The sequence below is a fragment of the Megascapheus bottae genome, chromosome 4, assembly GCF_031878675.1.
Source record: "Megascapheus bottae isolate mThoBot1 chromosome 4, mThoBot2.hap1, whole genome shotgun sequence".
In the NCBI taxonomy this organism is placed as follows: Eukaryota; Metazoa; Chordata; class Mammalia; order Rodentia; family Geomyidae; genus Megascapheus; species Megascapheus bottae.
In genome coordinates, this window is record NC_143512.1 from 39,939,099 (window position 1) to 39,961,981 (window position 22,883).

The 22,883-nt window shown below is 37.5% G+C and overlaps 1 protein-coding gene across 2 annotated transcripts in view; it reads left to right on the plus strand.

The window, feature by feature from the left end:
- Positions 1 to 22,883, plus strand: part of Arsb (arylsulfatase B) — a 149,827-nt gene that overhangs the window by 71,646 nt on the left and 55,298 nt on the right. For both annotated transcript variants that reach the window (XM_090331717.1, XM_090331718.1), the window contains exons 5-6: positions 10,728 to 10,971; positions 22,089 to 22,159. In XM_090331717.1, the coding sequence (XP_090187843.1) occupies positions 10,728 to 10,971; positions 22,089 to 22,159 (315 nt within the window). The remainder of the gene's footprint in view (positions 1 to 10,727; positions 10,972 to 22,088; positions 22,160 to 22,883) is intronic.

The window sequence follows — 22,883 nt, forward strand, 5'->3', positions numbered from 1 at the left end:
AAACACCCAGACATTAGTGAGCCCGCTTTCATACTTGGCAAAACTTCAGAGAAATACTCCGGGGAAACAAAACACTGCCTGTCCACTTGGTTTGGTTTATTGATTTTTCCTAGTAACAAAAAAAAACATGCTACTTGTAGAGATTAAGTAAAATGTTGAACATTTTACTTGTGTTATTTAATAATAATTACTTAAAATTCAACATATTTCACTTGTATCATTTATTTGAAAACAAAAACAAATAGTTGACGATTGCCCAAGCAGCATATTATATCTTTCTCTAGTTTATTACTTTATGGACCTTAGTTTATTAGTTTATTGACCTTAATTCTCATCCTTTTCATCAGAAGAATAAATACTACTCTCATTATTTTAAAACTATAATTCTTCCTTTTTTCCTGTTTGTTGATAGTAGTCCCACTTTCTTCCTACTGTTCTTGAATGTAACAGGCTCTCACATACTTCTGTGGTAAATTTTATCATCTGTTGGTTCTCAATTTAGCATCACTACAGTATAAACATGTGTCTACTGAAAAATTATCTGGTCACTTTAAATGTGTTTAAGATTTAGAATGAGAGTCAGACCATTTGCGAGTTAACTATAATATTCCTGAAGAGACCAAGAATTTTAGTTTACTCTGAAATTAATTTTAAAAATTAGAACGTATTCTTTCAAGATGAAACTACAGGAAAAAACAAAAATAATTTTAGATTTAAAAAGAGGTTATAACAGGGGCCTGGGGCATGGCCTTGTGGTAGAATGCTGTCTAGCATGCACAAAGACTTGGCTTTGATTCCTCAGTACCACATATCTAGAAAAAATCCAGAAGTGGTACTGTGGCTCAAGTAATAGAGCTCTAAGATAGTGCTCAGGCCCTGAGCTCAAGCCCAGGACTGGCAAAAAAAAAAATGGTTAGAACAAATAGCACTTTAATTGCCATGAACATACAAAATAAGGCTCCTCTATACTACTTATTAGAGGGATTCAGAATGTGAAGATTAAACTTAGTGTTACCAATTATAATACTTTTAAAGTTCTGGATTCTGTTTTAAAGAACAAATGTTTTTGATCTTTCAACAGACTTGAGTCTTTTCATCATTAATACATTTGCAATGAGAGATAACATCGCATTGGTATCTCATCATTATAAGTAATGACATTAACCCCATTAAAATGAGGAAACCTTTTACTACAATTCTTTATGAGCTTTTTCTTTTTAATCCTGATCCTGGCTTTTTCCCACATCCATCTTCCTTATTTTCAACTATTAGTGGATATATCAATTATTTGGTGTCTGGTTTCCAAATACTCCAAGCCCTTGTTCTTGGTCAGAAAGATCCTTTTGTCCTTGCTGCTATTCATCAAGAGCTGAGTGTTACAGTATTTATGTACCTTGAATATCACATGCCATTGTAAACCTCTATAGGAAAATTCATTGAGTAATTCAGTTTCTGATGCTTATTCTGAATCCCAAGCTCTCAGTGTGCGACTCAATTCCTTGAGAGCCAGTCTGCCTTATTTGAACTCATAGAAAGAGAAGGGAGTCATCCTGGGTCTCCTCCAATAATAACAAAATCCATCCCAATTCATTGTGCTTTTATGGCTCTCAAATTAACCATAGAACAGTGAATATAACCTATTAGGGAATTTAGGAGTGTGGCTTTGGAAGAGTGGCTATAATGCCTAAATCTGGAATGTATAAATGTACAGAGAGGATTCTGTTCTGCTCTGCATAGTTTGCCAGTCCTGATGACAATGGTCAATAACAAACAGCTAGTATCAACTGAACACTTCTGTGCCAGGCACTTCATTAAAGTAGCCATTGTTGTCCTAACTTTTCAAATACACTTAACAGATTGAGTAACTAGTCCAAATTCATGTTTTATGTTTAAAACTTGAATTCATGTCACTTGAAAGCACTTAGTAAGATGATTCTAAGATGATGGAGAAAATGATAACTAGACATCTTTTTGTCTATATTTAATCCCAATTCAGATCTTTTATTTTTTAACTTATAGGAACACATGTTCTTTAGAATGCAGTTAAGGGGCAGGAGTGTGGCCTAGCAATAGAGAGCTTGCTTCACATTCATGAAGCCCTGGGTTTGATTCCTTCTACAAGATACACAGAAGCTGGAAGTGTTGCTATGGCACAGGTGGTAGAGTGCTACCTTGAAAAAGCTCAAGGGAAGTGCCCAGGCCCTGAGTTCAAGCCCCAGGACTGGCAAAAAAAAAGTGTAGTTAATTAGTCTTCAACTAGAAGAGACCTTAGTGTGGAACAGTAGCTGAATGAAACTGCTGAGCCTCCTGCTCACCATACCTGGGTTCCCTCTCTGACCATCACGTGGCTGGCTCTGCTGGTCATTCTGGCTTCAGGTCTTCTGTCTTGCCTGGTCATGGAGAAACTTATTTCTCTGACTTCTCTATTGGAGAGAAAATCTTGTCTATTTTTTTTTGTCAGTTGTGGGACTTGAACTCTGGGCCTGGGCATTGTCCCTGAGCTCTTCAGCTCAAGGCTACCACCCTACCCCTGGAGCCACAGCCCCACTTTTGGTTTTCTAGTAGTTACTTGGAGATCAGTTTACAGACTTTAGTGCCAAGCTGGTTTTGAACCTCCATCCTCAGATCTCAATCTCCTGAGTAGCTGGTATTACAGGCATGAGCCACTGCACCTGGTGGCCTTGTCTATTTTTAAGTTTCCATGTTCTAAAAGCTAGTGGCCTTGTCACATTGTAGAACTCAAGTCAGATTTCTTAAGGGGTAAGCAAAACCAGTGCTTTCTCAGATGTTCTCCACAAGCCCCCTTGACATCTTCATAACTCACCAGGTGCCAGAATAGATAAACAATTCTGGTATTTTGTTGGATGACCTTTATTGAAATCTGCATGGGTCTTGGAAACTTTTTGCCAGTGTCCTGTAAATCTAGCAGCATTTGTATATGGAACCACATCCTAAAAGTCAAAGTCATGAAGTAACTGGACAAAACCTTAGGAAAACAAACCCGTAGTAACCAAAGTTAATTTTTAGTGCTATCGACCTCTATTTTTGCTGAATGGCCTCTTTTCTTTTTTTTTTTAGATATATTTTTTATTGTAATTAATAAAAGGGTTACATGATATTTGCCAGATAGAAGGTGCATTAATTCACATATATTGATACCCTTTCACATGTCTTGGTCCCCATTACCCTCCCCTCCCCTTCCCCCGCCCTGTCTTGGTTTTCCCCCCTTCCCTATCCAATTTCAAATAACCAAATAAAAATATATCCGATATATCAGATAACAAAGTCAGATACTGTAACAATATGATATAACCAAGGGACAGCAAAAGAGATGAGAGATAACATAGTACAGTAAGGACAACAATCATTCATTATATGGCTTTTGTTTCAATATCCTGGGGGTCTTTTCAATTAGTTTCACATTATATGGCCTTATGTATCAAGGTTTTGCTCTATTGCAGATCTCTACTAGTAGAGCCCAAGTTTTCTACTGATTATGACAAATGAGGGAAACCATTGAGCCTAAGTTCCTTTGAGTCTGGCTTACTTCACTTAATATGATTTTTTCTAAGTCTTTCCATTTCCTAACAAATGGGGCGATGTCGTTTTTTCTGACAGCAGCATAGAATTCCATTATGTACAAATACCACAACTTGTTGATCCACTCATCAACTGAGGGACATCTAGGTTGGTTCCATATTTTTGCTATGGTGAATAGTGCTGCAGTGAACATTGTTGTGGTAGTGGATTTAGTATGTCCTTGTTTCTGGATGGTTGGGTAAATGCCAAGTAGTGGAATTGCTGGGTCATAGGGGAGTTCTATGTTTAGCCTTTTGAGGCACTGCCATACTGCTTTCCATAGTGGTTGGACGAGTTTGCACTCCCACCAACAGTGTAGTAGTGATCCCTCCTGGCCACATCCCCTCCAGCATCTGTTGTTATTCGTTTTCCTGATCCTGGCCTGAATGGCCTCTTTTCTACTGTACTCCCCATTACTGAGGTTATCTCTTTGGCAGATCCTGTGACAGGTCTTGGAAACAAAGCAAAACTATTTCACTTTACACAGAGATAAGTACAAGAGATGTGATGTATACACTGGACAGAGGAAAAATTGCTTGGAGAACTAGGCTTGTAGACTCACAAAATACTTAACATGGCACTTAAAATTTATACCAGCCAGGCGCAGTGTCTTACGCCTGTAATCTTAGGTACTCAGGAGGCTGAGATCTGAGGATCAAGGTTAAAAGCCAGCCCTGGCACAAGAGGACTTGAGACTCTTATCTCCAGTTAACCTCTAGAAAACAGGAAATGAGGCTTGGCTCAAGGGTAGGGTGGTAGCCTTGACATGAAGAGCTCAGGGACAGTGCCCAGGCCCAGTTCAAGGCCTTTGACTCACAAAAACAAGCCAGCCTTGGCACAAAAGGACTTGAGACTCTTATCTCCAGTTAACCTCTAGAAAACAGGAAGTGAGGCTTGGCTCAAGGGTAGGGTGGTAGCCTTGAGATGAAGAACTCAGGGACAATGCCCAGGCCCAGTTCAAGGCCTTTGACTCACAAAAACAAAACAAAACAAAAAGATGAAAGATAAAGGACATATTTTAGGCCAGAGAACCAATATGTTCAAAGGCAAAACTATCAAGAAAGGAAATGGTGTGTTCTAACAGGAAGGATTTCGTTCTATGTGTCTGAAGCATAGAACTCTATGGGAAAGGACTGTGTTGAAGCTCAAAATATCAGCTGTGGCCGGGCACAGTGGCTCACTTCTATAATCCTAGCTATGCAGGAGGCTGAGATCTGAGGATCTCAGTTCAAAGCCAGCCCAGGCATTAAAGTTTGTGGGACTCTTCTCTACAATTAACCAGTAGAAAACCAGAAGTGATGTTGTGGCTCCAGGGGTAGGGAAGTAGCCTTGAGCTGAAGAGCTCAGGGACAGCACCCAGGCCCAGAGTTCAGGCCCCACAACCAACCCTCCTTCCCCCCAAAAAAAGATCAGTTGGGGCCAAATAAAAAGGATTCTCTCTGTTGGGATGAAGTTTGAAGTTTATCCAGACTGGAAAGCACTCATGTCTTCAAACATAGATGTGGCCTGATGGGTTTAGGGCTTAACGGAAACACCTCAGGTGCAACTTGAAACTGTAGGATCCATTTACCTCAGGCACCCAGGAAAGACGCAAGGCTATAGGGCTGGAGATGGATAGGAAATCGATTTTAAAGTTAGACTTTACATAACCAAATTTACACAGAGATGACTAAACGTAGAACAAGAGGGAAAAACTGGAAAAGAACATCAGGTTATATAGGTAGATAAATATTCTCTCCAAAATCTTTTAGCAGAACAAAATCTAGTTTGCTTGGTCTTTTAGGTGACATTAAGATGTATGTTAGTTCTCTGATTTGATTTTAGTCCCAGCCTAAAAATCTAAAAGCATTACCTATCAATAAGCAAGCACTGTTTAGGGATGCAGAAGCTGGCTTTTCTGTTTTGAAAACAATGTTGCCTGCTCATCATCAGTCACCTGCATCATGCCCAGCGCTGAGATAAGGCCAGACTCTGGCATGAGGATTCTGGAGCGGAGCCTTCCTTGCCTGTCTTTCCATGTTCCCTGCGACAGAGTTTGGAAAGCCCAGCTGAAGCACCTGTGTGTGGAGAGGTAAAGGAAGGCTCAGGGTAGCCTTCAGCAGCCAGGCTATAGCTTCCCATGTCTGGAGAGTAGTCCCAGGAATTTTTGTTGTTATAGTTTCAGTTTAACTTTTATCAGCTGGACAGGATGAGCTCTCATGGTCATGTTAATGTTTTTGCTAAGATCGTTGGCTGATCATATTTTCCATGATTTTTGACAGCTATTTTTGTTAAATTATGAATAATAAAGTGAGGTTTACAATATGTATATGACAGCATTTGTTTTATCTTGACATTTCTTTACTAGATAGCAAGGTTTTATAATTAGGTTTTCACCCTGCCAAAATTTTGCTGGGAAAAAAAAGCTTTCTCTGAAGAAGAAATATTCTAAAGTTCTCTTTATTAGCTGGAGTCATCTTATTTTGATTTGAAAGTCTTTTCACAAGTCAGTCAGAAAATGAAACAAAACTTTATCATGAAAACAAGTTCTTAGCAAGAAAAGAATTAACTGGCTAAATAGAAAATTAGGAGGGAAGAAAAAAAATGCATTTGATATACTAGTGGTTCCTCTGTCTTAAAAAAAATTTTAATCTGAGGCTGGGAGTGTGGCTTAGAGGTAGAGTGCTTATCTAGCATGCACAAAGCCCCGGGTTTAATTCCTCAGTACCACATACACAGAAAAAGCTGGAATTGGTGCTGTGGCTCAAGTGGTAGAGCTCTAGACTTGAGAAAGTTCAAGGACAGTGCTCAGGCCCTGAGTTCAAGCCCCAGAACTGGCCAACAAAAAAAAAGGAAACTTTGTTTTCTACGTTGTTTCAAATGAGCTTTTTGAAATCCTGTTGTTGTTTTGATTAATTTTATGTTAAATTCCCTAAAATGCTCAGGAGATGATACTAGGGCTGACAAATAGTATAGTCCAGACAGAATCCACAAACTTCTCACTTATTTAACTAACTAAAGGCCTAAGTATATGGATTCCATCCCTATGAATGTGGGGCCACTGGTGGCCAGGCACTGCCTGCAGAGGTGAAGCACACAAAGAAGGCTGAATTGCTTGCTCTCCACGAACAGGACAGCTGTAGTCGGCTCTGTGATAGGAGAGTCAGTTGGCAAGTTTGTCAGTTGACAATGCTTTCCCTCTGGAGTGCTCTTGAAAAACATGATTGAGGAATCCAGTTTGATAACTGATTTTAAAATTGTTTATCATTGCTAACAGCAAAACCATCACTGTGAATTAATGAGGGAAAGAATCACTGTCTAGCGCCTTCCCCACCTGATGTGTGGATACACCTCCAGCTCCTGCAAGTAATTAGAGTAGCCAAATTACCTTTCCAGCCCAGAGCACTTTCCTTTCTGACTCCTATCTGAAGGGCTGTTCTCCAAACCTGAATCAGATTCCAGGCTCAGTGCCAGATTCTACACTATCTCTACTATCTCTACCTGGAATCTTTCATTGGTTACCAACAGATGTAGAACTGAAGAACACAATACAATAAGCATCTTTTAAAAACTTGCTCAAGATCATTAATAGTAATCCAGAAAACAGTGAAACAAGAACTATACTCTCAGCCATTCTTGACCTGGAGTAATGTGCAGATACCAACTTCTGGCATGGTTTTGAATCACATAAACAGCAGTTTTTTGAAACTTTGCTTTATATCTGACTTATACCCAGTGGAAAACTGAATGTGACATGGAATATATATTTCATAAACTCACTTAGGTGAATCCATGAACCTTGAATTTCTGTCTAAGCAAAGATACTATGAGGTTTGAGGAAAGAGTCTAACAAACTCTAGTAGCAAATGATTAAACTGATTGTCACTCAGCCATGTGTTGTGGTGTTACCTTCATCTAACATAGCTTAGGACTCTTCTCCATTCCCCTTTGTGAAGCATTAGAGAAGAATAGAGGAAGAGTGGTCAATTGGATTGACCAATTCTTGTGGCTTTCACAGGAAATGAAATGTTTATTTGGTGTGTGTGTGTGTGTGTGTGTGTGTGTGTGTGTGTGTGTTGTGTGTGTGTAGTATGTCTACATATGCATGTACAACTCTTCACTGGGGACTTTAACGAGTGGCACTATAAGGGAAGAGGCCTTTGGAGTCACAGACCAAGTTGGAATCCTAGCTGTCTACCAATTGTTGGCCATTTCAAATTCTTGTCACATTATTTTTGTTGTTGTTCTGGGGTTTGAACTTTAGAGCTCATATTGCTTGGCTTACTGGTGCTTATGGAATTCTACCACTTGAGTCATGCCTTCAGCTCAGCTTTTATACTGATTAATCGGAGATGACGTCTCCAGGACTTTTCTGCCTGGGCTGGCTGTGACTTGTCATCTCTGGATCTCAGCCTCCTGAGTAGCTAGGATTACAGCATGAGCCACAGGTGACCAGCTAAATCCTGTTTGTTGTTTGAATTTCATTTTGTTTTCAAACAACAAAGAAATGATAAGACTATTTAGGTTGGAGGGAAAGGGTGACATTATTCAAAAAGAAATGTATTAATTACCTGACTTATGCAACTATAACCCCTCTGTATATCACCCTTACAATAAAAAAATGTCTATTTAGGTTGCTGTAAATGCTCAGAATAGCAGCATTCATTACTATTTATTGAAGACTCAGGAGGTCCAGAGGGCCTGCCAAAAAGGATCACAAATGGTATCGCAAAAGGATCACAAATGGTATCGCTTTATTCTTACCCTAAAATATGTAGTAGGTATTATTATCTCCACATTAAATATGAGGAAATGGAGGCAGAACATTGCCCCTGGCCACACATCTAATAAGTAAAACTGTAAGATCTCAATTCTAGCTTTGGACAACCCCTTGAACAATCTTGGAAAACCCCAGTAGTACTGTCTTATGGAGATGGTATTACCAAATATAGCTTCTCTTTCTCCCTAGGTGCACCTCATACTACCTACAGTAGTTCCTCAAATCCACAATTTCACTTTCTGCAAAAAAAAAAATCCACAAATAATAATTCATGGTTTTAAATTATATACTGTTCTGCGTGATATCTGTGTGATAAATTCTTGTTCGGTCCTCCTCAGTCCTGCCCAGGACATGATTCATCCCTTTGTCCAACACATACTACTGTAAAATATTTTATGAGAAAAACACAAAATTACTCATGATTGATGGATGGATTAATTCTTATGAGACCAAGTCTCACTCTGTTTCCCAGGCTGGCTTTAACTTCTGGACCCAAGCAATCTCATTGCCTCAGCCTCTGAATAGGTGGACTGAAGGCACATGCCACTGGTTCTGCTTGACTTACTTTTTGTTACAATACATTGTTATGACTGTTCTATTTTATTATATCATTGTGCCTTGTTGATAAACTTTGTGTAAGGCACGTACCTATATGGAATTTAAAAAACATGGCATATATGACGTCCAATATAGTCTGAGGATTTGAGTATCTACTGGGGGTCTTGGACATTGGACAAGTATAAGAGAGGACTCCATTAAAACATGCAGTAGAGAACATGCAGAGCAGAACCGGCCTGCCACACTGCCCTCCTGTGGTTCATCTGGACAACAGTAGCTTTAAAAAAATATTTAGGGAAAATACACATGCAAGTAAGTATTTGAAACAGCTATTTGTAAGGTTTTACAACCTCCATATGCAAGAACTATCCGTCTTCTACAGTGCCAGTGTAACATCTAACTCTGAGCCCTCACCTGGCTAGCAAGATACCTAATTCCAGTCAGCTGGAATTGCACTACACCACTGCCTTCTACCTCTCTGTTGTCTTTGAAAAGACACTTTTTTTCCGAGGCATTTTACTTCATGAATGTTTGTCTTGACATCCTGTTAACAAGGGAGACTTTTTTCTAAGAATTACCTTTTATTCTCACCTAGTCTGTTAATAGATTTTTATCAATCACAGGAAAAATCTTTTTTTTTTTTTTTTTTTTTTTTTTTTTTTTGTGGTCGGTCATGGGGCTTAAACTTTGGGCCTGGGAGCTGTCTTTGAGTTCTTCAGCTCAAGGTTACCACCTTACCCCTGGAGCCACAGCCCCACTTCCCATTTTCTAGTGATTAATGGGAGATAGGAGTCTCAGGTTCTTTAGTACCTGGGCTTGCTTTTAACTGAGATCCTCAGCCCCCTCAGTAGCTAGATTTACAGGCATGAGCCACCATGCCCAGCCCAGTCATAATCTTAAGACTGGAATTCAGCTACCAGTTATAAATTTTTTCAGGAAGAATTTTCTAAAGTCTGCTGGTCCTGACTCTCAGAACCTTTAAGTCACTAAATGAACTTTACCTGCAGTTTCCTGTGCTCTAGAGTTGTACACATGTGGATGGAGTGCTTGCCTAGCATACGCAAGGCTCCATCTGGGCTTGATTTCCAAGAACACACACTGAAATATCTAAAGTGTTGCTCATAGTCACTGGAGACTTGATTGTATGGCTCGGACCTGTCCCCAAAGTATAACGTGTGGGGGAATGCCTTGTCTTCAGGAGACATACCTGTAGAGGATTAAAGGTATTGTATCAGAGATGCACCATGCTGGACCCTGATTTTTGTCTGTGTAACTGTTAGCAGTTACACAGGTGGGAGAAGTGAAATTGCTAGGAGAGAGAGTAAGGGTACAGTGTTCATTTTTATTATCCAAGCACCATTTAATAGAATTCTTATAAGTTCTGTTCTTCAGAGTATTTAAGAGTTTTTTTTTTTTGGAAACAATGGAACATCCTTATTGCAGTTGAGGTGCCTGTGCCAGAGTAAACTACAAACATATTTTAAAAGGTTGAGACAAAGGCTAAGGATCATTACATAAATTACTTTAAAACCCTAACTTCTTAGCTCTAGGGATTACTATCAGGAATAGTGGCCCAGGATTGAGCACAAAGTTGATGGACAAACATTCTTGTCTGACTATTCTTGTAGAAGGTGTGATAGCCTTTGTAGTTAGGTTGTAGTTCTGGAAGGTTTTTTGGGATAGCTCTTGTCAGCTCTTGTATATAAAATCCCCCCTTCCTTCCCTCAGCTTCATTTATTATTATTTTTGTTTGTTAGGGCTTGATACAAGTGATTCTATTTTGATTCTGATATCTTTCACATCCTCATCCCAACATTTAATTTTGTTTCAGATAATGGAGGGCAGACATTGGCAGGAGGCAATAACTGGCCACTTCGAGGAAGAAAATGGAGCCTGTGGGAAGGAGGCATCCGAGGAGTGGGCTTTGTGACAAGCCCTCTGCTGAAACAGAAGGGTGTGATAAACCGGGAGCTCATCCACATCTCTGATTGGCTACCAACACTCGTGAAGCTGGCTGGGGGACACACCAAAGGCACCAAACCTCTGGATGGGTTTGATATGTGGAAAACCATCAGGTACCTGCATATCTTGCTCTTTTCCTCTTCAGACAGAAATTCCAACTCAATACTCAACTCAATTGAGTAAGAATGGTAGTTCAGCTACAAATACATGATTTTTTCTTTTTAAATAAAATTTTTAAAGAAACTGTAATTATATGTTTTTTAATGTCCTAAATTTGGAATTGCAGTTCTGCCTATTACATGAAGGACAGGATTGTCCTCAGTTTTGGCCTTGGAAGGTCTTTGGAGCTTGCTGGGGGTGAGGGTGAGGGTGGGGATTATAGGCATGGCTCCTTTGGTAGAATCTGAACCAATGAGTAAAAGAGGCTTCAGTACTGAGTTTGAATGCCAGTCTCAGACCAAGAAAAGAAAATTGTAAATACTTGTTTGTGTGTTTGTTTTGTTTTTGTGATATTGGGCATTGAACTCAGGACCTTGTACTTGCTAGGCATGTACTTTACTACTTGAGCCATATATCCAGGCTTTTTTCCTCTAGTTATTTTTCAGATAACTCTGATGTTTATGCACAGGAGCAGCCTCAAGCAATGCATGATCCTCCTATCCGTGGCCTTCCATGGAGGATGATAGATATATGTATTGCCATGCCTAGTTTATGATTGACATATGGGGTCTCACTGAATTTTTGTTCAGACTGGCCTTAATCCAAAGACCCTCTGTAGCTCTGTTTCCCAAGCTAGGATTACAGGTGTGAGTAACTGTGTCTATCCTAAAAAGCATTATTTAAAAACCTATGTCTTCTTTTAAAACTTTTAACAGTTTCTCATTATTAAAAAAATTCTTAATATTAAAATAAAGTAAAACTTGAGCTCCAGGTTGTTACCAATATGACTTTAAAGAGGTAGGAGAATTACCTGTCTGTAATGCAAACATTTGGGAAACTGAAATGGAACAATTACAAGTTTGAGGCCAACCTGAGTTATATAGTAAGATCTTATCTTTAAAAGGAAAAGTAAGAAAACTTCGAACGGTTCTGACCTGACACCACATGCTTGATCTCCAGTCAGTTTTTATTTTTGCTTGGGTTTGGTGATTGGTGTTGTAACCTTGGCTTTTATGAAATAATAGGTAGCTTGCAGAATCAGAACTCTGTGGCACACCCGCTACAGGTGAGCTGTGCAAACAATTGAATTCATTTTCAATAACTTCCCTTGTCCCCAGTTTACTGAGATTATTGTCTTTGGCCAAGTCTATGTCATTGATATTTATCTCTATTGCCAATTTTGGATATAAACCAATCCATATTCAGATCTTAAGATTATCTTGATCAGAGGTAACCTTTAAGAGTTTAAGTTATGTTTGCTTTTGCCTCCAGAGAAACTGGCAAAATGTCCATCCCCCTTATCTCCAGCATTAGAATGTTCCCCTAGTGTGCAATCTGCTACAGAGCAGTAGGTTTGAACTCTTCAGCAGCACACAATGTTGTCTTCAAGGCTGTCACCAGGAAATAAAGGCACGGATATTATCCAAGTGTGATAAATCGATGAGAGAAGTGAGCCTATCCTAAAAAGCATTGCTTTTCTTTTTTTTCTTTTTCTTTTTCTTTCCTTTTCTATTGAAGACAAAAAAAAGAAATTTCTGTCCAGATTTTAATCAAGCATTTCAAGATTTGTTCTGAAGAAATTTGGCAAATTTCTAATGAGTAGTCCCATTTCTTGATGTAAGTAACTGGATCACTGGTCCCTGCCATGCATAGCACCAGTATGAGGGCATTGCATACTTTGCCTACCAGGGCAGAAACTGAATGGCCACACTGATTTCTGGGGCTTCCAGAGCAGGCAAAACAAATGGACAACCAAGTATCAGTCTTTTTTTAAATTTATTTTTATTTATTTATTTATTTATTTATTTATTTATTTATTTATTTATTTATTGCCAGTCCTGGGCTTGAACTCAGGGCCTGAGCACTGTCTTGGGCTTTCTCAAGGCTAGAGCTCTACCACTTGAGCCTCAGCACCACTTTCTGGCTTTTTTCTATGTATGTAGTACCAAGGAATCAAACCCAGCAATTCGTGCATGCTAGGCAAGCACTCTACCACTAGGCCAAACTCCCGGCCCCCCAACTATCAGTTTTACTGATTTGTGCCCAAAGACTAGAAACTTTTTTTTCCACAAATGGAAATACCATTTTTAAGATGATAGTAGTTTTAAGAAATTTCAAAAGGAGCTCATGAAATTGGAATGCTATAACAGATAAAAGACAGTGTTGGCGGTGGTGAGAGCATCAGAGGCTTCACTGGTTGCATAGTTGTCAATTCCTCTCAAACTTCCTTCAGATTATTAAGCAGTTAGGAGAAATATGAGAAGTCCTGGGGTGGGTGTGATGGGAACTCTTCAACTACTTGAGTTTTTCATCTTTCTAATCTAAGACCATATTTGACATTCCTAGGAGACTCAAGTTGTTCAAGCTCCTTCCAGTTCTATATAATTTTTCTACTTTTAAATGAATAAGCAATTTGTATGTTGTTTGGGGCACTGCATAAACTGAGATGACAAAAAGAGGAAAACGGAAGGACTAGTACTTCATATACCTCTAATTTTACTGTTTACTTTGCAAATAAACTTAGTATAAAACAAAAGCAGGGGCTGGGAGTCTGGCCTAATGGTAGATGCTTGCCTATCATATACAAAGACCTGGGTTCAATTCCTTTGTACCACATACATAGAAAAAGCTGGAAGTGATGCTGTGGCTTAAATGGTAGAGCTCTAGCTTTGAGAAAGGCCAAGGATAGTGCCCAGGCCCTGACTCTGCTCACAAGCAAAAGTTCCCAGTCATTATGGTAGGAATGTGTTTTTGTGAGTGTGCCTTTTTCCTGATGGTTGAGGAACTCCTTTAGGTGTTACAACATGACAGTGGTGTGACAGTCAAATGAAGGTATCTTCCCTTCTATAGCTCATGTACAAGCAGGAACATAAATCACTTTCTCCTTCCTTCCATAGATACCCAGTGAAGCCCAATGAAATGAATAGTCTCTGAGTTAGAAATTAAGAACTTCCGTTCTTTATTCTTTATTCTGTGTTAACAAAACAACCCAGAATGATTATTGAGTAATATTTTCTTTTCACCCATTTATTGCATCAGTTTAATTATGTTCTTAAGTTCTTGTAGTGCCACATTTGGTTTTTAGGCTACATGTCATTACTTCACTGTTGTAATCTCTGTCTTCCTGGAGTATGTTAAATGCCTATTAGACATTTTTTTTTTTTGCTGGTCCTGGGCTTGAGCTCAGGGCCTGAGCACTGTCCTTGGACTTTCTCAAGGTTAGAGCTCTACCACTTGAGCCTCAGCACCACTTCTGGCTTCTTTTTTTATGTATGTGGTACCAAGGAATCGAACCCGGGTCTTCGTGCATGCTAGGCAAGCACTTTAACCACTAGGCTAAACTCCTGGCCCTAGACATTATTATCATCTCTGTTTCATTGTATTTCTTTATAAAAAATGTCTTAACAAGTTCAACTTTTTAATTTTTTCTCTGATGAACTCTAGAATTCTTTTTCTAAATTCTAAGAACTTATATATCATTTAGACTTATAAATTAATTTTTGAAGAAAAGACAGTCATTCTTTTTACCTGGGCACTAAATTTCTCCCCAGCTTACTAAGGCTTTTTCATTTAATTTCTTTCTGTATTTATTTTGAATAAATTTTCTTCATAAGCCTGTGTGTTAGTCAGACTTTCATCATTGAGAAAAAAAATTGTGACATAGTAAACTTAGGGAAAGATTTATTCAGCTCATGATTTTAGAGGTTTCAGCCGTGATTCCTGGGTCTCCATCACTTTAGGCCAGAGGCAAGGCTAAATGTCATAAAGGTTGAATATCATGGTGGCAGGAATGTATGGCAGAGGAAAGTTGCTCATCTCATAGAAGCTAAGATTGGGATGCATGCTCACTACCTGATGGTTTAGGCTCATCAGTGGGCACCCCACCACCCAAGCCACACCTCCAACTCCCTATTTTAGATTTTTAAGGTTATAGTTTAAAACTTAAATTCCATTGTCCCAGATTTCTTTGTCAGCGACTCCAACTATAGATTTTGTTTCTGTCAGTCATTCTGATTTTGTCTATTCTGTTTTTTTGGAATTATCTTCTCTATTTCTCTTCTCTATATGCTTTCGCCGACTTTCATTTTCACTTATATATATCATGTAACTTCTGAGACTTTGTCCTTCTTCACTTCACTCAGTTTCTTCCTTTAGTTCAGTATGTATGTTTTTTTAAATTCAGATTTATGATGTTTTTAATATTGGCAGTTACTGATTTAATTATATTTAATTCCTGTTCAAATATCATGTAACTGTTTTCCTCTACTTTGTGATATTTTCCATAGTGGAAAAGTAGTTTTAATTTGCCAAAAGTTTTACATTTTCCTATGCTATTTTTTTAATTTGTATGGTAACCTTATATACATGCTGTTGTTATTCACATTTATTATATTTGATTTTTCCTGGACCTGCAATAACAAATGATCGATGGAGTAAGATTTATCTCTTAGCTAAAAAGCACCTTTTATTACTACAACAAAATATGGTTTCTTTAATAAGCATTTCTCCTTTCTTGGTTACCTGGTCTCTTGTGATTTGTTAGTAGAATCTTGCTGTCTGCAACTTCCTACTTTCCCTTTACCATCCTTCTTTCCAAAGACACTTTTTCTCCTACTTGCCCTCTCTCCAAGTTGGTACCACTCTTGTCTTGCACAGTTTCCAAGCCACTTTCAGCTCCACATTATCCAGTGCTCTGATTCCCAACGTCTCAGAGCTGCATCTGCAATTTGTCACTTTAAATCTTATCAGACGTGATCTGAGTCCCTCTCCCTCTTGACTCCCTCACCTTTTCTCTATCCTGTCTGCACTCAGGTGGGCACTAGCATGACCTTTCTAGGTCTCAGGATTGTTGATATTATAGGCTTGCACTTTGAGTATTCTTGTTTTCTTTCTTTACCAATATGGATTGTAGGGGATTGTATGACAAAATGACTACTATTGTTCTATAGATATATTGAAATGTATATTTTTGTTCTACTTTGGCAAAATCAGCACTAGATAAAGCATTACACACATGACTCAAAGACTACCAAATGACTTTATGCATATATTTTTTCCAGTTATGGGGCTTGAATTTAGGGTTTTGTGATCTTGGTTGACTCTAACACTTGAAGTCATCTCTTTCATCCTGTATGCTTTTTTTTTCTGGTTAATTGGAGCTAGAGTCTTTCATATTTTTCTGCCCAGGCTGGTCTCAAACTGCCATCCTCTGGCTCTCATGTATGCATGCATTTTTAAGTTAAAACTTAATATTCAAGATATGGTGAATTATTTTTGATTCCATACTTTATCATACTTTTTGATGATAGAGCTTCTAGCCTATGCTAGATGTGTGTTCTATGCTCTGATGTGCTTGGAGTGTTGCTTCAGAATGCTTGATTAGATTACTCACATTCTAGGAAGTTATGTTATTGTGCTCTTTCCAAATCTGCTGCCTGGGTTAATGTTGTAGGAAGGTAGCATCTGGGTTGAGTGTCAGGGAAGCAAGAAGGACTATCTCTGCACAATTGATGGGAATCATTGGTCATTTTTGCTTAGTGTGGACCCTAACTGGTGCAGTTAGAGCAAAACAAAGTGAATCCCATCTTTTTCTACTTGATTTAGGGTCAAGTTAGAGTCTGTGACCGGAATATCTTTTTAGCATTGGCCTTAGTGAGAGTCCCTCAGGACTTTGGCAGCTAGTCTTCTTTCCATTTCCAATGTTCTTGTCGGTTTTCATCTCTTTTTGTTGTTGTTGTTGTAATTCTTTGTATTAAAATGAAAATGAGGGGAAGATCATATTAGCACTGTGGGTTTGTCCAAGATACTAGCCCAAAACTCCTCACAGTTAGTTTTCAGTAATCAGGAAAAGATAATATTAAAAATGTGATTCAGTGGTTTTTAACAATATTACTTTTTTCCCTTGAGTAGCCTGTTTTAAAAACTTAGTATACCTCCTTAATAAAAATGAAAAGTAATGATGAAATATCTTCCTATTCTATGTCAAATTAATTCAATTTAGAAATTTCCCTTCCAAATTTAGTCAAAATTTTGTAATTTCCATGCCTAAATGCTTTACTCATGGTAATGCTGTGTGCTAAAGGGCTTTTTAAAGGACATGGAATTTCTACAAACTCAACATTGCTCTCCCAACACAGAATGCTGAAAGTAAGTCTTACAAGGAACTTCACTAGTATAGTGGTTTAAAATGTACACTCTCTAATCAGACCTGGTTCAAATCCTGTCTCCCACATTATTCATGTCTTCTTGGGAAAGTTTCTTAATGTTTTGAATCATTCTTCAGGTGTAAAATGTGACAGCAGTGGTATCTATCTTAGATAGCTACAGAGTCTACTTATAGCAGTAGCTGTGCAGCTGGAAGTTACAATGATTACAAAGATGATACATAGTGTTTACTTGGGTTCAGGTCTCATCAATGTTTTTACCAGGAACTAGGGATTTTTTCCACTTCAAAATTTTTCCCTCAGAAAAATGTTACCACAGCTATTTCTTTTCCTTAAAATTTGATATTGTGTTCCTAGGGTGTGTCTTCTATGACAGATGGTCAACAGACAGTTGTAAAAGAAAATGGAATGCAGTCACATTTCATTTATTTGTGGGAAATGTTTTACTGCCCCTCCCTTCAACACATAGGAAAATGAAAGTCAAAAACTGGAAACTCCATTATGAACGGATAGTACTGTGATCTCATCATTAAACTGGAGACTTTTAGAAAATATTTATAGCATATTACTAAGTAGTTGACCAGTGTCTCATCTTGTGTAGTGTTTGCTTTCTTTCTTTCTTTCTTTCTTTTTTTTTTTTTTTTTGGTGGTACTAGGGTTTGAAGTAAGGATTGTATGGTTGCTAAGCATGTTCTTTACTACTTGAGCCAGACTGCTCATCCTGTTTTAAAAATAAAACTAATTTAGAAAATGTAAGTTTGGGGTAAATTTAAATTGAATGCTAAGATGTTGCTAATGGCAACTTTTTTGTCTAAAGAGATGATGGAAAAAATGACTAACACTGTAGCCAACAGATATATTTGTGAGTGCAACATAAGACATTGATGCCTTGATTACATTTAGTGAAGACACAATTTAGCAAATTTACTCTCACTGCTCCATCTCAGGCATACTTTTTCTTAGAAGGGAATTCAGCAATAGAACTTGAGAATGTAGTAACTCTTAAACCTATTACTGTTTCTATCTTTTAAGTTAAGGCAATCTTGTTTTTAAACCTGTAAGGAAATTTCTAGATTCCTGAGAGGAAACCATATGATTAGTTAAGCAATAGCTTGTAAGTGAGTAGATTGCATTAAAATTTAAAAGTTAACGAATGTATTCAAATACTGTAGGTATATACAGCTGTAGTTAATTCAAGCACTATAGTATACATACATCTGTAGTTATAGGTCTTCTGTCTTTAACCTCTTAGAACTCTGTAAATATCCAAGTTTCCTTTTTATACTTTTATTTTGTTGCTTATGGAGCTTGAACTCAGGGCTTGGGCACTGTCCCTGAGTTTCTTTGCTCAAGGCTAGTGCTTTACCACTTTGAGCCACAGTGCCATTTCTGGTTTTCTGGTGATTAATTGGAGCCAAGTCTCACAGAGACTTTTCTGTCCAGGCTGGCTTTGAACTGCTATCCACAGATTTCAGCTTCCTGAGTAACTGGGATTACAGGTGTAAGCCACCAGCATGAGGCTCTTTTTATACTTTTAAATGTTATTTTTATGGGAGCTTAGAAATTTCCACAGATTATATGTGTGTACTTTTAAAAAAAGCACATTTTAAACTATGCCAGGCACTGGTGGCTCATGTTTGCAATCATAGCTACTCAGCAAACTGAGATCTGAGGATCACAGTATGAAGACAGCCTGGGAAGGAAAGTCTGTGAGACTCTTATCTCTGACAACCAGAAAACCAGAACTGGAGATGTGGCTCAAAGTAGCAGAGTGCTAGCCTCTAGAAGAAAAAGCTCAGGAACAGTGCCCAGGCCCTGAGTTCAAGCCTCACAACTGACCAAGAAACACCCTTCAATTTATTGTTATTATTTTAGTCAGGATCTTGCTATGTTGCCCAGGCTAGCCTCAAACATGTCATCCTCCTTCCTCAGCCTCCTAAGTGTAAGAATGATTTAAATTATTCTTTTTTTTTTTTGAGGCTTAATTTGTTGCTTTATTTTTTTTTGCATTTTTTTATTGTAATTAGTAAAAGGGTTACATGATATTTGCCAGATAGAAGGTGCATTAATTCACATCATTGATACCCTTTCACATGTCTTGGTACCCATTTCCCTCCCCCCCACCCGTCTTGGATTATTCTTGACTTTTTAAATAATACTTACTAATTGTTAAAAAGCACTGTAGAAAATGAAAGTTCTTATCGTCTTCTCTTCATTAATCCCCCACTCCAGATACTCACAGTTTGGGGAGTATTTTTACATATTTCTATGATTACATTTTTCCCTTCTGTGTGTATATATACACCTATATATATTTCCAAAAATCCATTGTTTTCCAAAGAACTAGCCACTTAGAATTAATTAGTGAGCTTGCCTAGGAATTTTAATATTCTCTCATATCTTAAGGTGGGGCAGCTCAAAATTTAAGATACTTTATTTGATGTCCTTAAATGTGTTTTGGGCTTTCTTGATTTAATAACCTAGAGTTCCTAAGTGTATTTAGTCATTGTCTTAATCACCGTCACATATTGTGTTTTCTTGGGTCCTATCTTTAACCACATCCTTAACAATATACCTCATTTGTACACTTTAAAATGAGTAGAATCATACATACTATGACGATTAGGGTTTGGGGACTCCATGATGACTCTACTTGTGAAAGTTTTTCCCAATTAATAATTGATACAAGGCTTATTCATAAGAATTTGGGCTCAAAAAGTCATCTCATCTTTATTAAGATTTTTGAAATATTTTTGAAATACTTGTGACTCTTATGAAGTGAAAAATTAGAAAGAAATGAATAATCATATAAATTCACTTACTAAAACAGAATTTTATTGGTTTTAAAAGTTACAGCAATCTTAAAAACTATCCTTTATTTAATTGTGCCTAATATTCTGAAGGTATTTCAAGAAATCCTGCTTTTAAAGATGAGTAGTTACTTAATGGCACATTATATAACCTGAGATTTGGGGGCCTTTTCCTGTTTATTCTTGCCTTCTTTTGAATTCAGTGAATTTTGTTTCAATAACTTATTTCTCTTTTTTTTTGCAGTTCATAAAAATCCTGGTTTTTAATTGTTGCCCTTAAAATTTAACACACAAATTTTCCTTATTTAAATCTAAATTTAATTAATAGCTTTGTCTTCCTCTCAAACAATATAGACTTAATTGTGTTTTAATTCGGATTTCTCCTCTTGATTTCCTTATTTTGTTGCTTGTCTATAAGCCCAGAAATAAGACATTATCATTATTCTCTTTTATTTTCTTATATCTGTTTTTTCTTTGCATATCCTCCTTACTTGCACTCAGAGCTTTTGGGATCAAACTGTAATTTGGGACTGGCTTATAATTGGAGTATCATATATAGGTATTTCGATGTCTCAAGAAGAAAATGAGAAAAAAAGGGCCTCTACCCCCTCTGTAGTATTGTCTCTATATTTCCCTCTTACTTTTCCTAGTTGGTTTGCTTTATGAAGCACAATGAAATATGGTAAAATAATAAATATTCTCATTTTAAAGGACTTTTACTTGTTCTGAGATTGTGTCCTTCATACTTTTTTTTGACTATATAAAATTACCTTCTTAAGTTTTACAAAACAGTGATAATGATAATTAAAATTCTTTTTTTGGCTTGGCTTTTAAATTTATTAACTGAATTTTGTTTTAACATTTACTTGACAAATATAAGTTACAAATCACGACTCAGCATTTTTTAAATTGTACTGGTCTTCAAATCTCACATGATTGCTATAAACATGCCATCATGGTTACAACAAGAACTTTATTGATTCTACAGGATGTGTATAAAACCTGTGGTGTTAACAGGTGTGGCCACCTTTAACACCTGCCTGAACACTGTCACATTATCACGTATCCCTCAGTGCTCTCCTGTCAGTTTCAACTGTGCTTAATAATTTCCACTAGGCTGATTCTCCTATATGCACAAAATGACCTCAGAATACAGACATTTTGTTCATATATCTAGTTTTTTTTATACTCCCAGATTTTAAAGAACACTCCTTCGTGAGTTATACAACCCAGTATTCTACCAGTAACTTCAGAGGAGTAGCTTGGACTAGTGACCTCAAATTTTTTTTTTCAGCAATAATGTAATTGCAACTATAATTGTAAGCACACTTTTTTGAAAAGTATTAAAGTCATCCATTTCATGGGTGTTCGTATTAAATCTTTTGATCCATTAGGATATGGAAGAGATTTAAAGTTTACTACATAGGCCAGTCTTTCAGAGATAAATACATCTGTAATATTGATGCCGCCATTTTGGAAGATGTTCTTTCTTTACTTCCTTTAGTAAGTTCTCATTTCTCTGGGGTGTTTATTTTTATATCATCACAGGCTTGACACCAATCTTTTTACGTAATGTGTCAGTCATTGCTGCAGGGTAGAGATGCCCCAACCACTGTGTTTGGAGACTTCTGAATTCATGACAAAATGGCTATTCAGAGGATTTTTATTTTAATTTCGACTAGTACAATAAGAGGCAATATTAAAAGAACTCAGGCCAATTGTAGAGAAGAAATTAACATGTCCTAAGGGTGAACCAGTATGACAGCGATATTCACAGAACAGTATGTTGGGAATGGACTTTACATCTAGGGAGGGGTTGGGGTGAGAACATGGGAAGGGGAAATTGTGCAAGAAGTAATGTACTAACTACCTCATGAATGTAACTGTAACCCTATTAAAAATAATAAGAGAAAAGACAGTTGCAAAACCAGGATATTTAAAATGAATCATAAAGGGATATCATTGCTCAAGATACATTGTATTCAAATACTGCTTTGTTAAATGGCAGCATCTATGTACCATTACTTAAAGATAACAAAAGAAACGAAACATTTTAAACAATAAAAAATTACCCTGTTCTAAAAATTTCTTTTCTAGTGAAGGAAAGCCATCCCCCAGAGTGGAGCTGCTGCACAACATTGATCCAGACTTCATAGACTCTTCACCATGTGAGTGCCCACTCCTTTGCTGCTATACTGAGTCCCTGTAACTCACAGAGAAGTTATGCTACCCACTTTTCCTCTGCTCTTCCTTTTCTTTCCACTTGAGTTGTTACAAAGGTGAACATTTGAACCCAGGGCCTCTAGCTTGCTGAGTAAGTTTGCTAGCAGTTGATCCATACCCCGAGTCTATCTTATCAGATTATTTAAGGATTTAGGATAATTGCGAAGAAAAGTGAGAAATAAAACTTTGAAAAATATTCTGGCAATTAAGCTGGCAAAACTGACTAAATGGTCTGCCTTAAATTTCCATAGGGCAAGATGTTAGTAATCAAGCATTTATACACTGAAGACTGTAGTTACCTTGGCCTCTGTCTCTGAAGAATCTTTTGCATCAGAAAAAAACATAAATGTACAAGAAAAGAAATTAACAGGTGGTAACACATGATAAATTGGATACATACGAATTAAAGAGAAAGAAATGAAAGCAGTTGGGGGTGACTAAGAAAAATTTATCCAACAAAAGACATTAAAATTTTGTCTGTTGTTTTAACAGCTTTTTTTTTTTTATTATTATAACCCCTTTGTACATCATCATGTTTGGGGGGGGGGGGGGGAGAGGCAGTCCTGGGCTTGAGCTCAGGGCCTGAACACTGTCCTTGGGCTTTCTCAAGGCTAGAGCTCTACCACTTGAGCCACAGACCACTTTCAGCTTTTTCTATGTATGTGGTAC